Below are 13,698 nucleotides of genomic sequence, written 5' to 3' on the forward strand. Positions count from 1 at the left end.
AAACATGCTGCTATTGAAATCACTAAGATGGCAAGTATGAACTACAGAATTTTAATGCTAATCTCCACTCCAGAAATTGGGCACTACATCAGTCAGATGTGTTTGTTAGCCACATCTTCAGGGTACAGTAGAAGAAAATTGAGTGCAAAGATTAAAAGATGAGACAGGGTTGAGAAGAAGTTTGACATGTAGCTCCCTCCTCCTCAAAGAAGTGAGATGACAACCTCACCACACTGGAATTCATTCCATTCATGTAATTAATTACCCTTTCAGCACCTTCTTCCTTTTATTTAGTCTAAGAATAAGAACAGCGGCATAGTTAATCCTGTGTACTCAGAGGCCCCAAAGCAGGAAACTGCTTTTATTACACAAGCAGTTGAGAAGAGCTACACTTGGAGAGTAGATTAAGAGTACTTTTTAAGCATGATTCATAGTGTACTTCCTAGTTGACTATTCTTTCATCAGTGAAGCCCAGAAAGTCAGTTAACACATACAAATTCTGACTAGCATTGGCTTTTTCACTAGATACCTCCAGCTTCCTGGTCAGTCGGCTCATTTCAAACTGGTCCTCCCCTTGTCTCTTGTTAGCTTCTCCTCTAGCTTCTCTTAGTTGTTTCTTCTGCAGCTTCTCATAGCTCCTCCTCAGCCTGGACAACTGCAAGGAATCCAGTGAAAGACACAACTTTGTTCAAGGCCCCATGGCAAGAATTAAACAGCACTTTGAAAGAAGGTATACAAAATGGCTTCACACAAACAATTCCCCTAATCAAGGCCACACAGCTTGCAAGTGAAGACTTCTATTTGTATAATGAGCCTATTATACCAACAGGATTGCAAAATATGCCAAGTTGTGTAAGAGTAGTATGATGCCACTGAAGTCGTGACATCAGCAGCTCTAATTAGACCTCTGTCTTATCACTATTAAAACATGACTAAAATATTGATAAGATGGAGGTTTACATGTAGCTGTTAATGCAGCAAGACCATGGCACCTCTCTCTCTACAGGTGGCTCCCAGCCACAGTAATAGCAGGCAGTACCTGTGGTTGATCTCCTCATACAGAGGGGCACATCACACCACACACAGGGTGGGGTTAGTTCTACACAGAGGTACAGCTTCTTATGTGATTAAAATACACTTGTGAAGCTCAGGTGGGAACTGGAACTCTTCCGCTTAGTGGGAGAAGGAAGATTTGAGAATTGCCATTATGCATAATATCAACACTACTTCATCTGTCATTTTCTGCTTAGATACACTATGTATTTCACAATGAGCGGAGAATGCCAACAGAAAATATCACTCCTACGCCTACTGCTAGAATGCTAAAGTCATATCAGAAGCAGGAATGAGGAAAAAACTCTTGACATTTAAATGACCCTCTGTGCAAATAATCACTTGCAACTTGCAGGGAATTTTCCATTTGATGAGCTCCCCCCAACTCAACTATTAAATAAAAAGGTTTCCAAATCGCCACGTGAATTAGAGAAGTCATCACTCCCATTTTACTGATGGAGAAAGCCCATGGATTAACAGAAGGACCATGAGAAGAAAAAACATCTGAATCAAGACCTCATGCACTGGTCACAAAAGGTTCTCCAGAGCCCTGAGTCAGCAAAGTACTTAGGCATGTTAAATGGGAACGGACAGACGTACAGGCTTAGAGTTAATATACGAACATCTTTTGCCAAACACATCAGATTACAGGTTTATTCTTTCAACAGTATCAGTGAGTTAGACACTGTACCTGTAATTTTACTGGTAAGGGTGGTAAACCGAGACAGAAAGAATTTCCCCAAACAGTACTAAGAACAGAAGACTGAGGAATATTGGAGCTTAATGTCATCTACATTAATACTGTGTGGGTAAAATACCAACACATTGCAATTTTGGCCACACACACACTGTATTTTAGCCTTAGCAATTTAGGCAGATCTGCCAATGCACCTCAGCTTTGCTTTGCAGCTTATCCACAATTCCAGTGGGAACATCTAGTGAATGAAGACTGTTAGTCATACTGAATAGTAAGGTGTGTTAAATGAGGACAGATGCCTTCTGTCATCAAAGCAGAGACTATCAAATTAATTTAACTTATGGCTTACAGTGAGCATGAACTAGGCCCAACCCTCCAGAGAAAACAGGTCAATGCTCTGCTAGCTGTTCAGGCCATTTAACTCACTGCTACTGACAAGCAAGTGGAGACAGGCAAATACTTAAGGCATAAACATGGAATGCTGTTATACCATCTGCAGGACATTCCACACGTACCACCCTGCAGTGAATAAGAAGCTTTTTGAGATGAAATCTCTGAAATTATTTTCAAAAAATATTTTCTAAGTATACTTAGTTTTTATTACGTGTATTAAGACTAATATGCCTCAAGAGAACAAAATCCTTACCAACAAAATCAGAGTCAATGGAGGCAAAAAGAATGAGACTACATACCATTCTCATCTCTTGATCTCATACGACCAAGGCCAGTTACACCACCATCCTTTTTTAATTTCACAAAATGCTGAAGGAGCAAACTGCTGCCACCTGTACCCATGGCAACTTCAGAACAAGCACTATGGTGAACACAGGACATTTTTGCAGTAAACTTATGCAGATGTCTAACACATGAAAACTGCACCAATACATTTACTACACATTTCTACTCCCAACCGTTTTCTGTTCATTACCAAGTTCCTCTGAAGTGCAAAAAACATGAAGCATAAAAATATAACTTTGTCTATGCTCAATGCTCTTTTTTGTAAGAACATAAACATTAAAAGAATGGGAAGTTTTAAAACCATGGCATTTAAACAAAAGCAATGATGCAAAGTATTTCACCTATCAGATTATAGATCAACCAGGAACTAACAATCAATCTTCTCTTTCTGCAACTCACCTCCTCTTGAAATTTCTTCAGCTGTTGTTCATATTCTCTAACCATGTCCTGTTTAGCTTTTTCCATGTCTTCTACCTGGTGACGCAACATGCCAACCTGACCAAAGAGTTAAAAAGCAAATAAATAAAACAACAGAAGTAGACTTTATTGTCAGTAGGTACTGGGATTAGTTTTCATTTCATAAATACACATTATAGTAGGAGTGGTAAATGACTATTAACAGATCCTAATTCTGTTAACAACTGCACATTTCAATGGGGTCACTCACTATGAATCAGACCAAGTCTATGCCTAAATCTTTGACAGGCTGGGGCCAGAACTGTTTCTATTCTGGCCTCTTGTTTTGATCCAGTTTCGGGCTTTCATTTTTTGGGATGAAACCGGCAGTTTTGGCTTGTGTCAAAAGGCTATTTTTATCTGGCATTTTCATCAAATTCTTCATAAACATGCATTATGATTTCAACCTACCTACCAAGAGAAAAGATGGCCATGTCATTATCTTACTACACTCAGGTAAAGCAGAGATTCCAAATAATACATAGAGATGAGGGGGGCAAAGAAAGAAATGGGGCTTTGAAAGTCATGGGGAAGACTTGTCTTACATCGATTCAAATACTCCTGGGACTCATTTTTGGCTTTTTTTCCCCCCCATCTTTTTCCTATCCGCAACCCAAAGCGGCCACCTTTCTAACTGCAGGTCCAAAGGAGCCAACAAATTAAACGAAATCATCACAGAAAATTCATATGAGTAAACCAAAAGGATGAATATACTCCAGTAGTGACTTTAACTATAGTTTACAGTTCAGATTTGAAATCAATGTTTGCTTTTGGTGGTAAGAAATATTTCAAAAGTGTCTCGAGAAAACACAATTGATAACAACAATGCTAACTCGTAGGATAAAAATGACAATTCTTGCAAACGAAAATCCTGTAGCATGACTCCAGATTTAGTAACTCTGTAACAAAGACATTAATTCCAAAACTTGCCATGCGGACCAGTAGAAGCACCCGACCATATTAACAGAAACTACAGAGTTCTTAACCCACTGTGGCTACAGCCTGTCACATTTCTCTTTATTTTACTAGATTCCACACCAAGTTACTAAAAGCTACAGCAGTACTTGGGTAATTTTGAGGATGTAATAGCTGTAGTATAGTCGTACAGGCATTAAAAAAACCCAACTGCTTGTGCAGTTATCAGCTGGCTTTCGACCCAAGAAGTCAAAGCAACTTCCAGAGAGAGCTGCCAAAACACAACTTGTAGCGAAGAGTCTGCCAAAAGATAGGACACAGCAGCTATAAACATAAGGACAAATTTTAAATGCTTTCAGAAAAAGTCAGTGTGGCTAGATCTTAAGAGATAGCCACTCAGACTCCTGTTGGTTTCCTCTGATCCAAGAAAAGATACATCAATGCATTTGCACAAGAGAAAGTTTATGGCCCACATCCTATGCAGAAACTTCACTTACTGATACTTCTCCACGAATACAGAAATTTGGTGCACTTCCCCCACACCTTTAATTAAAGGATACTAAACCTGAGCTGCATAAAATAGCTCTTGGAGAATCTCCCAGCAATATCTTGGTGTAGTTTACACCACTAAAGGTTCTTTCTACCAATGACTGCATGTTGCTGGGCTGTCGATTACTGTTGTATCCAGATTCAGCATCTCTGGATTCTCTCACTCTGACAATTCAGTCTGTGGACTTCTACCAACCCTTAGGGAGTTGATCACTTGACTTTGATTGAATTATGAATCAGACACCTTGTTCCAACAGGCTCCTTTGTAAATTCTATTCCTGACTTCCCATTATGAGACAGGCTCCTGTTTTGCTTAGCACAGCTATTTGCTAAAGTTAACCCCTTGTTTTGGCTTAGCATTTAAACATTAAAAAAAACCAAACCACAGATGAAACAATACGTGAAACACATGTCCATGCAAAGTCGAACTCTGAAATTCAGGTTCAGTCTTTATATTGTATTTGTAACATGTAAAACACACAGGTCGACACCAATCATGAAACTATGAACCTGAAGCAGTACCTCCTTATATTTTTCCTGTAGAGCAGCCCTAGCAGAGGAAAGTTCCTGCTCTCGAATACTCAGGCAAGCTTCCAAAGCCTGTGTCTGTCCTTCCCATTCAGATTTCTTGTGAGCCACCATAATGTCGATCTGCTTCATCAGCTCCTGCAGCTCAGCCTCACAGGAAGTCAAGAACCCACCGCTGGAATGGAAAAAGCTTGAAGTTACAAAGCAGGCACCACCCAACACAGGTCCAGTGTCCCATACCAATGAAGTCAGCAGAACAACGTGATTTGCACCAAGAGACCAATTCTGCACATGCAGTGCTTTGAACTCTATGCAAATTAGCTATCAGGGAAATATACTTAATACTTACACGCTCATCCCATTCTCTAATGCAGTATCCCACAAGTGGTATGTTCGTATCACTGGGCAGAGATCTAAACTTGGCAATGACCAATGAAGAATACTTGTGAAATCCCAGTGAGAACAAATGACCTACACACTTTAAATGTAGGAGGGTTGTCTTCTATACAGAGAACCATTACAAGCACCTATAAACACCTGTCCCTTTGTCTCGGTACTATGCATTATCTAAGTAAACCGGAACATGTTTTATCCATATTTTGTATTTGCCTTAATCGCTCTCCAGGCAGAGGTATTTTATACCAAGTTTCAGTCACCAGAGAAATCTTACAGCCAAGCTATCAGCTCCTGAAAACAGAAGTTTATCACAAATGCAGACAAACCCCGAAGTAGAGGGGGTTGGATGACAACATGATAATGAAGAATAAAACAGTCACAATCCATTGGGGAGAGTATGCTCCCTAGCGATGCTGCAATTTCTAATTTGGTGCAGTAAATTATTGAAGCCAATTCAACTAACTCCTCTAAAACTTCAGAAGCTGCTAAGCCAGGGACAATATTAAGGCTTGCAAGATATAGCCCTAGAGGGTGGTGAACTCCATGATGATCTTTACCCCTTTAATTTGCCTGTCAAACAGGAAGCACTGAAAAGAAATGGAAATCAATAGGCTAAGGGATTGAAATTTCTCTGTTCCCCCAGAGCATATGCACACTTCACAACTTGGCAGTTTTTCTACAGGGAAAGAAATACTCCTTAAAGGAGCCAAAATCAGTTAAATATTAAGTTCACCCTATCCTGCGAGTTAACTAAAAATTAGCAGCTATTATGCAGAGCAAGAACATTTCCTTCACAGCATCTGCTAATGTAAAGCTAAGTCTAAACTTGATTTCTGCAACCAGTTCTCTGTAGAAGATAATGGTATCAGTAAACTTGCATCACGTTCTCAAAGATGACTATGAAAATGGCATCAGTGACTTTTGCTTCATGCTTGTTTAACACATTAAGCACTTTTTTCCATTATTGGCACTACAGTGTCTCTCGGGGATCCAAAAGTCTAGATACTTTCACCTAAGACAGTGCATTAAGGATTCTTCAGAGATGAATGGGACTCTGCAGTTTCAACACCAGCAGGAAATAATCAGATGTTTTCAATAAAAACAGACAACAAAGTCATGTCACATTAACCTTGCAAGGCTGTTACAAAAAAAATATTTATTTACACCTTTGCTTACTACTGCTCCTGATATTAGACAGTAAGAAGGGTTTACAACAACAACAAAAAAAGAGGTAAGGTTTTCAGGAAGATGTAAAACTAAATTTCTAACAATTAAGACTATAATATCTGACAAGGGATTACTACAAAGCCAGCTCACCCAGTGACTTTGCTTCTGCATCAGCTGAAGGCCACTGCACACTGCATTTGTCCACCAGCGTGCGCTAGTGAACAAACTCCAAAGCCCTTATTTAAGCAACAGCAGCTTTGTCTGATACCAGAGGATTTGATTCTGAATAAGAGGGAAGGTTAGTACTTAAACTATTTTGAATGACTGGTGTATACTGTTGCATACATACCTCCCCTGACCATTTCTTTGCATTCCTTCCAGCAAAGCCTCCATCACCAAATCCTTGTGGCTTTAGCAGCTAGGAAAGTACACAAAAGCAGCAGTCACCCATGGCAATGTAGGAACAAGGCTACTTCTCCATCCAACTGCAGAACAAGCAGAAGTCCACAAAGGGAAGAAGTTAAAAAAATTACAATTAGCACACGATTGCAGGTGAGGAAAACAGTGGTCACCTTCATGAACTTAAAAGCCAAATATCCACCAAATAAAGGAAAACGGATTTTTCTACCAAAAAAAAAAAAGACTTAATGCAACCATTCAGCACTGTCAAATTGCAGTGATATAATCATGTGATCTAACGAACAGAATAACTTAAACAGCAGCAGCGAATGAGCACTGAATCTGCACTTCAGCAAACAGGCGAACTCAGCACACTGGGACTGGCAGATCTCCTGTCTCTTGGGTGCACTGGAGGATCAGTAACAGGCGGGGACTTCCAAACAGGTCAGCCCAAGATCCACCTCCAACAGGGGCATTTGTCACTTCAGAGAAAAACCATAAGGACCTTGTAGCAAGTAGCAGTAAGAATCTATCCATAAACTAGGTCCCTCCCAGGTCTCTATTGCAGGCTAGGTAAAACAGACTACACAGTTTACGATTGCATTCAGGACACATTGCTAGTTCATATGGTTGTGAGAATTTTCTTTTAAGACAGCACTAACTCTTTAAAAATTCCTCTGGTGTCTTAAGCTATGAAAATAAGTTGCACAGGTTTACAGTAGCAGTAGATTGTCTTAGGTAAAAATTACATCCTTTAAGTTACGAACACATGTATGTATGCATACAAATAGAAGTTTCAAGTATTTGTGAAACAAGAAAGGTTTACATTAAAGGCAAAAATAGGGAATAAAAAAAAATGAAAGTTACCACGGAACCACACCCAGAAAGCTAGAATTTATTTCAGTGGCTCCTCCATGAAACTGTGACTCTCTAACAGAAAAATGGTTAAACTCATCCTGAGGATACAAAATTACACTTCAGTTTCACTCTGTCAAGGTATTCACACAATCCTCTGTTTCCAAAACATCTACGCACTTTCTCAAGTATGCAGAGATGGATTGTCACAACATCCTTCCTCAAAGGTTAATACGGCATTATTAAGCAATCAACAAAAGGGGAAGCAGGTCACAGAAAGTGAGACTTTCAGAAACGCAGTCTCAGCTTTGCTCTCTTTTACTTCCATCAGAGCTTCTATCCTGCTCCTACAGCATTTTAAAACACCATCCAGAAATTAAAGCCTGTCCTTCAGAGTTCAGATGGATTTTAAACCACACGCATAGAGAAAATACGTATTTCACTGAGAAAAAAAAAAATTCCTATCCCTATTCTGATAGTGTTTTGTCTCTCTCTGGTCCTGTCTGTGCTTAACAAAATTCAGTCAGTATGCAGAACATTTTTGTTGTGATGCTGATGGCAGAGCTGCTGAGGAGAGCAGATGAGCAGATCCCCAGAGCTACTGATAACACTCGAACAGAGTTCTCCAAGTGGCAACAGCGGACATTAGCCAGTAGCAGCTCTTCTGTTTCATTCTAATCACACCTACTCAGAATCGATTTTCAGTGGGTAGCAGAGAGATTTCACTGTCCACCACAGAGAACGTCTGCTAAAACTCAAAAAGAAAATCCAGAAAGCAATCCAAGCTCTTTATCAGCAGTTCATTCCATGAGAGGTTGGGATCAGTTCAACACTGAAAGCTCTAGTGTCATGAGGAGCCAGACAGCATTTACTCTTGCTTCTGTTAGGCTTTAGGCAGGGCCCCCAACATAAGATGCCTGAATCTGCCAGCTTTGCATACTTGCCAGCTTACTCGGGTATGGGGGAAGAGCCTTAAAATCAGACACCTCTAGCCAGTTTTACGCTACATCAGGTTTGTTGACTTGATATTATATTTTGACCTCTCAAGCTTGCAAGTCTTGCGATGTGCAAGTTACAGGCAACTGAGTAAAGACCCACACAAATACCACAAGAGGAAACAATCTCTGCCATTAACTACAGCTGAAGCAACAAGAGCTGGCCTGTCACTTCTGAAATTGAAAGGGGGGGGGGGAGGAGGAGATAAAACATTTAAAAATCATCAAGGTTTAGCATCCCAACTCAAGAAGGAATTGCAACAGTAGCGTCAAGTGGAGAAAATCTGGCAATACGCAGGAGGACTTAAGAATACTGCCCGTGAAAAAAGGCTGGGATTATTCTGCATTTAAAAAAGACAGTAGGATGCAATTTTAAAGCGTTGCTAGAAGTAAGCTTACAATGAACAAAAAGCACGACCCACGTTGCAGGAAGAACACCAATAAACCCTTGCCAGCCGCTGGAAATGCCATCTCCGGCTGTTCTAAGGCCAGGGAGGAGCCCGGTGGGAACCACCCCGACGCAGCTAGTGCTTCTCTGGGGCAAGAAGTGACCTGGAACAGCATCCCCTCAGCAGTGCTCCCCGTAAAGCCACCCGGCCCCTCCAGAACAGCCCTCCGGAAGACACACCCTCATCGTACTATGTTTTAGTTCCTCCCCAACGGGACCCTCGACACTGAATGACCACTTACGATGTTTACACACACACCCCGAATGGGAGCGTGTCGGCCCGCAGGCTGAGGCGCTCCCCGGGGAGAGGCCCCCGACCCCGACCCCGACCCCCCCCCGCCCCGGGCCGACCTGCGCTCCGAGCTGCCCGCGCCGCCCCAGCCCTGTCGCTGACTGTGGGGCGGCGGGCAGCGCCCTCCTGGCAGGAGGCCAGCAGTGGGCCGGGCCGGGTGTAGCTTGGTTTGCCTCCCCTCCCCGCAAACACTCCCGCCACCGGTCGGTCGGTCGGTCGGTCGGTCGGTCCGTCCGTCCGTCCTTCCTTCCTTCCTCCCACGCCCCGTCGCTGCCGACCTAACGGCGGAGCCAAGCCGGGGCCTCGGCAGCGGGCGAGCGCTGCGCCTGCGCTGCGCCTGCGCACTGCCGACGCCGAGGCTGCCTGCCGGAGATGAGCAGGGTAGGGGGCAGCAGGAGGGATAGGGGGCCTGCGTCGCCCGGGGCGGGGGGGCACCGGGAGGGCCGCGGGGCTGCAGTGTCCGGGAGGGTTACCGGGAGGGGCAGAGGGCCGCATCGCCCCGGTTACCGGGGCTGGGATGCACTTAGGCCTGTCCCCAGCGCCCCGCCCGGCTGTTCCTGTGCACTCCGCCTGTCCCCACCCACCGCGGGGCTGCCTCCGGGGCAGCTGGAGCGCTCCACAGCTCTGGGTGTAAAGGCAAGGCCTGTTCAACGTGTAGCTCTGGAGCCAGGCATGGCCAGGTGGCTCCTGCACCCTCCGGGAGTCCCAAGCCTGGTTTGGTTTTAAATAAATATCGGTAGTCTCCAACCGTGGCACGATCGAGCCTCCTGCTGCTGGCTGCAGGGATGTCGCAGGGGTGAGTTCTGAGGTGACATCTCAAGGAGGGCAGGGTACTAATAAAACGATCACAAGAAACCCCTGGAATGATTATAGTAGCTGAGGGTGGAAGACAGGTCTTATTTTTCTCCTGTTTCACCAGTTTCCTGGACTTCAGGTTTTGGCAGCATTTTGTGTGCCATTAAATCCTTTGTTCTGACTCTTTCCCAGACTCGCGAAGGTGTGGGTGAGTTACGGCACTGATCAGGGACTGAAAGCGAGCAGGCAGCAAACAATAAGCAATGGTTCTGTGCAGAGTTAGAGGGGACGGGGCAGCTCGAGGTCCTCAAGCTCACTCAAAAGAGACTTCTAAAGGTCAGTAGCTATAAACACAGGTAAATCTCTATAATTAATAATAACAGGCTAGTTTTGTATATTCATCAATCTGCAATTCAGTTTGATAGTGTTCTTTTCAGATTAAGTAGTTCTTCTGTGGTTATAACCCTTTTTTGAGTTGATGAGGAAAATCAAGGTTTTCCATAAAAGTTTAAGCTTAATAGGAATTGGATCAAAACTGGAGCAAGCCTGTAGTCCAAACTCCAGCTACATGGTTGGGGATGTGGATGTTAGAAACAGTATCTGCTTTGTGTCACAGATTTAGCTGTACTTGCCTGCTACAACGATGGACAGCGAAGTGCAACGGGATGGCAGAATCCTGGATTTGATCGATGATGCATGGAGGGAAGATAAATTGCCATACGAGGATGTAGCTATCCCTCTGGTAGGTGAATTGCTACTTACCAATCTGAGTGAAGACTGGTGTGTTTATCATAGCCCCTTCCAAGAAATGGCACAGAGAGTATCGCTTGTGGTGCAGCTAATTTGTAGAAAAGGTTCCTGGGATGGATCTGACTCACTATTCTTCTGTCCTATATGCCAGTCGTTCCTGTGTGCAGATGAGGACATGGACGTTTCTCTTCCCCTGACCAGTTGCCATATCTCCTCGGAACTGGAGTGCCCTTCCCATCACACAGTTCTGGGTTTGCCATCAGGAAGAAGTAGAATCATCCTTTCTCTGTGCTTCCCCTTCATGTTACTAGTGTTTGAAGTGGTTTTCCAGTTGGTTTGTAGAACAGAGAGAGGGTCAGCCTCATGCTGACAGTTGTAGCCTTGGTTACAATTTATTTCCACTTTCTGAAATTCCATTAAAACAAGCTGGAAATTTTTCAAATGTCTTCCTAATTTGGAAAATGTCTTTTCCAAATACACTGTTGCTGTTGCCAGTTCAAGGATAGTAGTGAACAAACTGGCATCTGCAGTGGGACTCTTGCTTGTAGCACTGCATCCAACGCATGGCAGTTATCTTCTCAGGCAGTGTACAGCTTGTTGTACAGCTACAAGGCCAGAGAGATGCAGCTGGGGAAAAGCTACCTCTGATCCCACAAATCCCCAAGTCAAAGCTTCAGATGTCCCCCACTGATGTTTTCCTTAGCCATTTGGGAACTACCAGGGAAGGTATCTGAGGATTTTCCCTTTCCTTGTTCTCTCTAGCACAGAAGCTTTAACCTGGCTAGCACTGACAAAGCAGTCACGCTAAGATCGTGGGGATTGACAGGCTGCTAGTTTCTTTTAGCACAGAGATAATTCCAAATTGCCAGTGACATGGCTCAAGCTTTAGCCCTTACACTACTGTCTTTTCAGAGAGGGCAAGGAGCAGCTACACGCCTCCAAAATCCATATATACAGCACACAAGTTTTCCTGCCAAGATCTGGGCTTGAGGGAATGATCTTGCAGAACTGTGATTCTCAGATACAAGAGCCCAAACCCCCCTTTTCTTGGGATAACCTTTATTAGGCAGGCCAAATATTATAAACTAGTTCCTTGCTGACATTTGCCTTTACCCTATGTCCAAACATTACTGTTTCTTTCCTTACAGCCATCTCTTGAGCTACTTACAGTCACATACAGATGGCAGTCTCAGAGCAGGAAGCCTCATCAACTAACAATAGAAAGAAAGGCCTGGCTGTGGATATAAAGATCCCCAGGGATGGGATTGGCTCTGATCACATAGAAAAACCAGCAAAAATTCACAGGAGACTTACTCAGCGGCATTGTAAAGGAGCAAACAGAATGGCTGTAAAGTGCTGTTTGAGCCTGTCCTGAGCATCTGATCCAGTGGTCACTCAAGAGATTCCTATGAATTCAAATGGGCTCGAATCATATGCTGTTTTCAAAACTGGAAAATTTTATTTCACTCACGCTGGGATTTCCAGAGATCTGGAACTCAGAATTCTTGCCCAAATGGTATCTGGCAGAATAACAAGCACTCTGTGTGACTGCACTGCTACAGCAACACACAGAACAAATACTATAAGGCAGGAAAATGAAATCTCATTTAAACTATACTTCCTTCTTACTGTATCATGAGCAGCTCTGTGTTGCACCTGGTAGGGGTTTCTGACTTCCACTGTTGATACAGCACAGCCACACCTGTGTTCAGCATGTAGAACGAGGAAGGATTTGTCACCTGCCATAGGAAAGTAACATGTTACAGTTGTCTTAATAACAGCTATAATAAATGCAGTATCTGTATTCTTGGCAACAGCAGGAGAAACACATTGCAAACAAGCAATGGAGTAATTGTATCATACTATTATTTACTTATTTTGCATTTGCTATATATTCTCCTTCTTCACTGCGTGTGCAGTCTGAGTGTATAGCAAGGCCCCAGGGTCCGGGAAAACCAATTTACCTTTCAGATTAAGCACCACATTCATGTGAAAAGAATATTGTTTGTAACTGGGCTTAGTAATATTTTTAAGTGGATCAGTATGTATGATATGTATTGTTCAGATGCACCCTCTGGTCTCGTTTGTGGATTTTTGTATTTATCCATATGAAGTCTTAGTAACCCGCTCCCTTCAGGAAGCATATTATGTGTGGAATGCATTGTACCTCTCTTTTGTTCTCAGAATGAGCTTCCTGAACCAGAGCAAGACAATGGTGGCACAACCGAGTCTGTGAAAGAACAAGAAATGAAGTGGACAGATTTGGCTCTCCAGTATCTCCATGAAAACGTTCCACCCACAGGGAACTAGTGCATCAGTGAGATCTCATGCAGTGGATGCATGAATGCAATACCAAAAATATTTTTCAGCTGACCACTGCTGTCATAAGCTTCTCTAAGGAGGAAATGACATTTCTGAAAAAGACTCAGATTCAAACAATGGTTCTACTCACAGTGACCAAACACACTTTAAAATGTTTCTGTAATGAGTGTGAAATAACAATGGCTATCTGACACCTCAGAGCTAATATCAGAATGTTTCTCTTATGTAAAATTATTTCATATCTTCTGTTAAATTGTTCCTAAGTTGGTGCCAATTCTGATCTTAAATGTTTTCTACATGTGATAAAAGAAGCAGTTTTTACTGTCTCAAGTTGTTACTGATT

At 42.9% G+C, this 13,698-nt stretch overlaps 2 protein-coding genes across 13 annotated transcripts in view; one reads left to right on the top strand and one right to left on the bottom strand.

The window, feature by feature from the left end:
- CEP63 (centrosomal protein 63) overlaps positions 1–13,698 on the bottom strand; it is a 44,678-nt gene that overhangs the window by 15,011 nt on the left and 15,969 nt on the right. For 2 of the 9 annotated variants that reach the window (XM_072867985.1, XM_072867977.1), the window contains exons 1-5: positions 9,548–9,717; positions 6,849–6,984; positions 4,931–5,111; positions 2,888–2,983; positions 530–655 (exon numbers count right to left, since the gene is read on the bottom strand). In XM_072867985.1, the coding sequence (XP_072724086.1) occupies positions 530–655; positions 2,888–2,983; positions 4,931–5,111; positions 6,849–6,892 (447 nt within the window). In that variant the 5' untranslated portion in view covers positions 6,893–6,984; positions 9,548–9,717. The other 7 variants (XM_072867979.1, XM_072867980.1, XM_072867983.1 and 4 more) reach the window with 7 other exon arrangements.
- On the top strand, positions 9,728–13,681 carry ANAPC13 (anaphase promoting complex subunit 13). Of its 4 annotated transcripts, none has more exons than XM_072867991.1 (4): positions 9,728–9,869; positions 10,476–10,619; positions 10,900–11,025; positions 13,218–13,681. In XM_072867991.1, the coding sequence occupies exons 3-4, from the start codon at positions 10,927–10,929 to the stop codon at positions 13,341–13,343; spliced, it is 225 nt and encodes a 74-aa protein (XP_072724092.1). In that variant the 5' UTR covers positions 9,728–9,869; positions 10,476–10,619; positions 10,900–10,926; the 3' UTR covers positions 13,344–13,681. The 4 variants fall into 4 exon arrangements, with proteins under 4 accessions (XP_072724092.1, XP_072724094.1, XP_072724095.1 ...); XM_072867992.1 differs by lacking the exon at positions 9,728–9,869 and adding an exon at positions 10,003–10,284; XM_072867993.1 differs by lacking the exon at positions 10,476–10,619 and having other exon boundaries at positions 9,784–9,869.

The sequence above is a fragment of the Ciconia boyciana genome, chromosome 7, assembly GCF_034638445.1.
Source record: "Ciconia boyciana chromosome 7, ASM3463844v1, whole genome shotgun sequence".
Classification (NCBI taxonomy): domain Eukaryota; kingdom Metazoa; phylum Chordata; class Aves; order Ciconiiformes; family Ciconiidae; genus Ciconia; species Ciconia boyciana.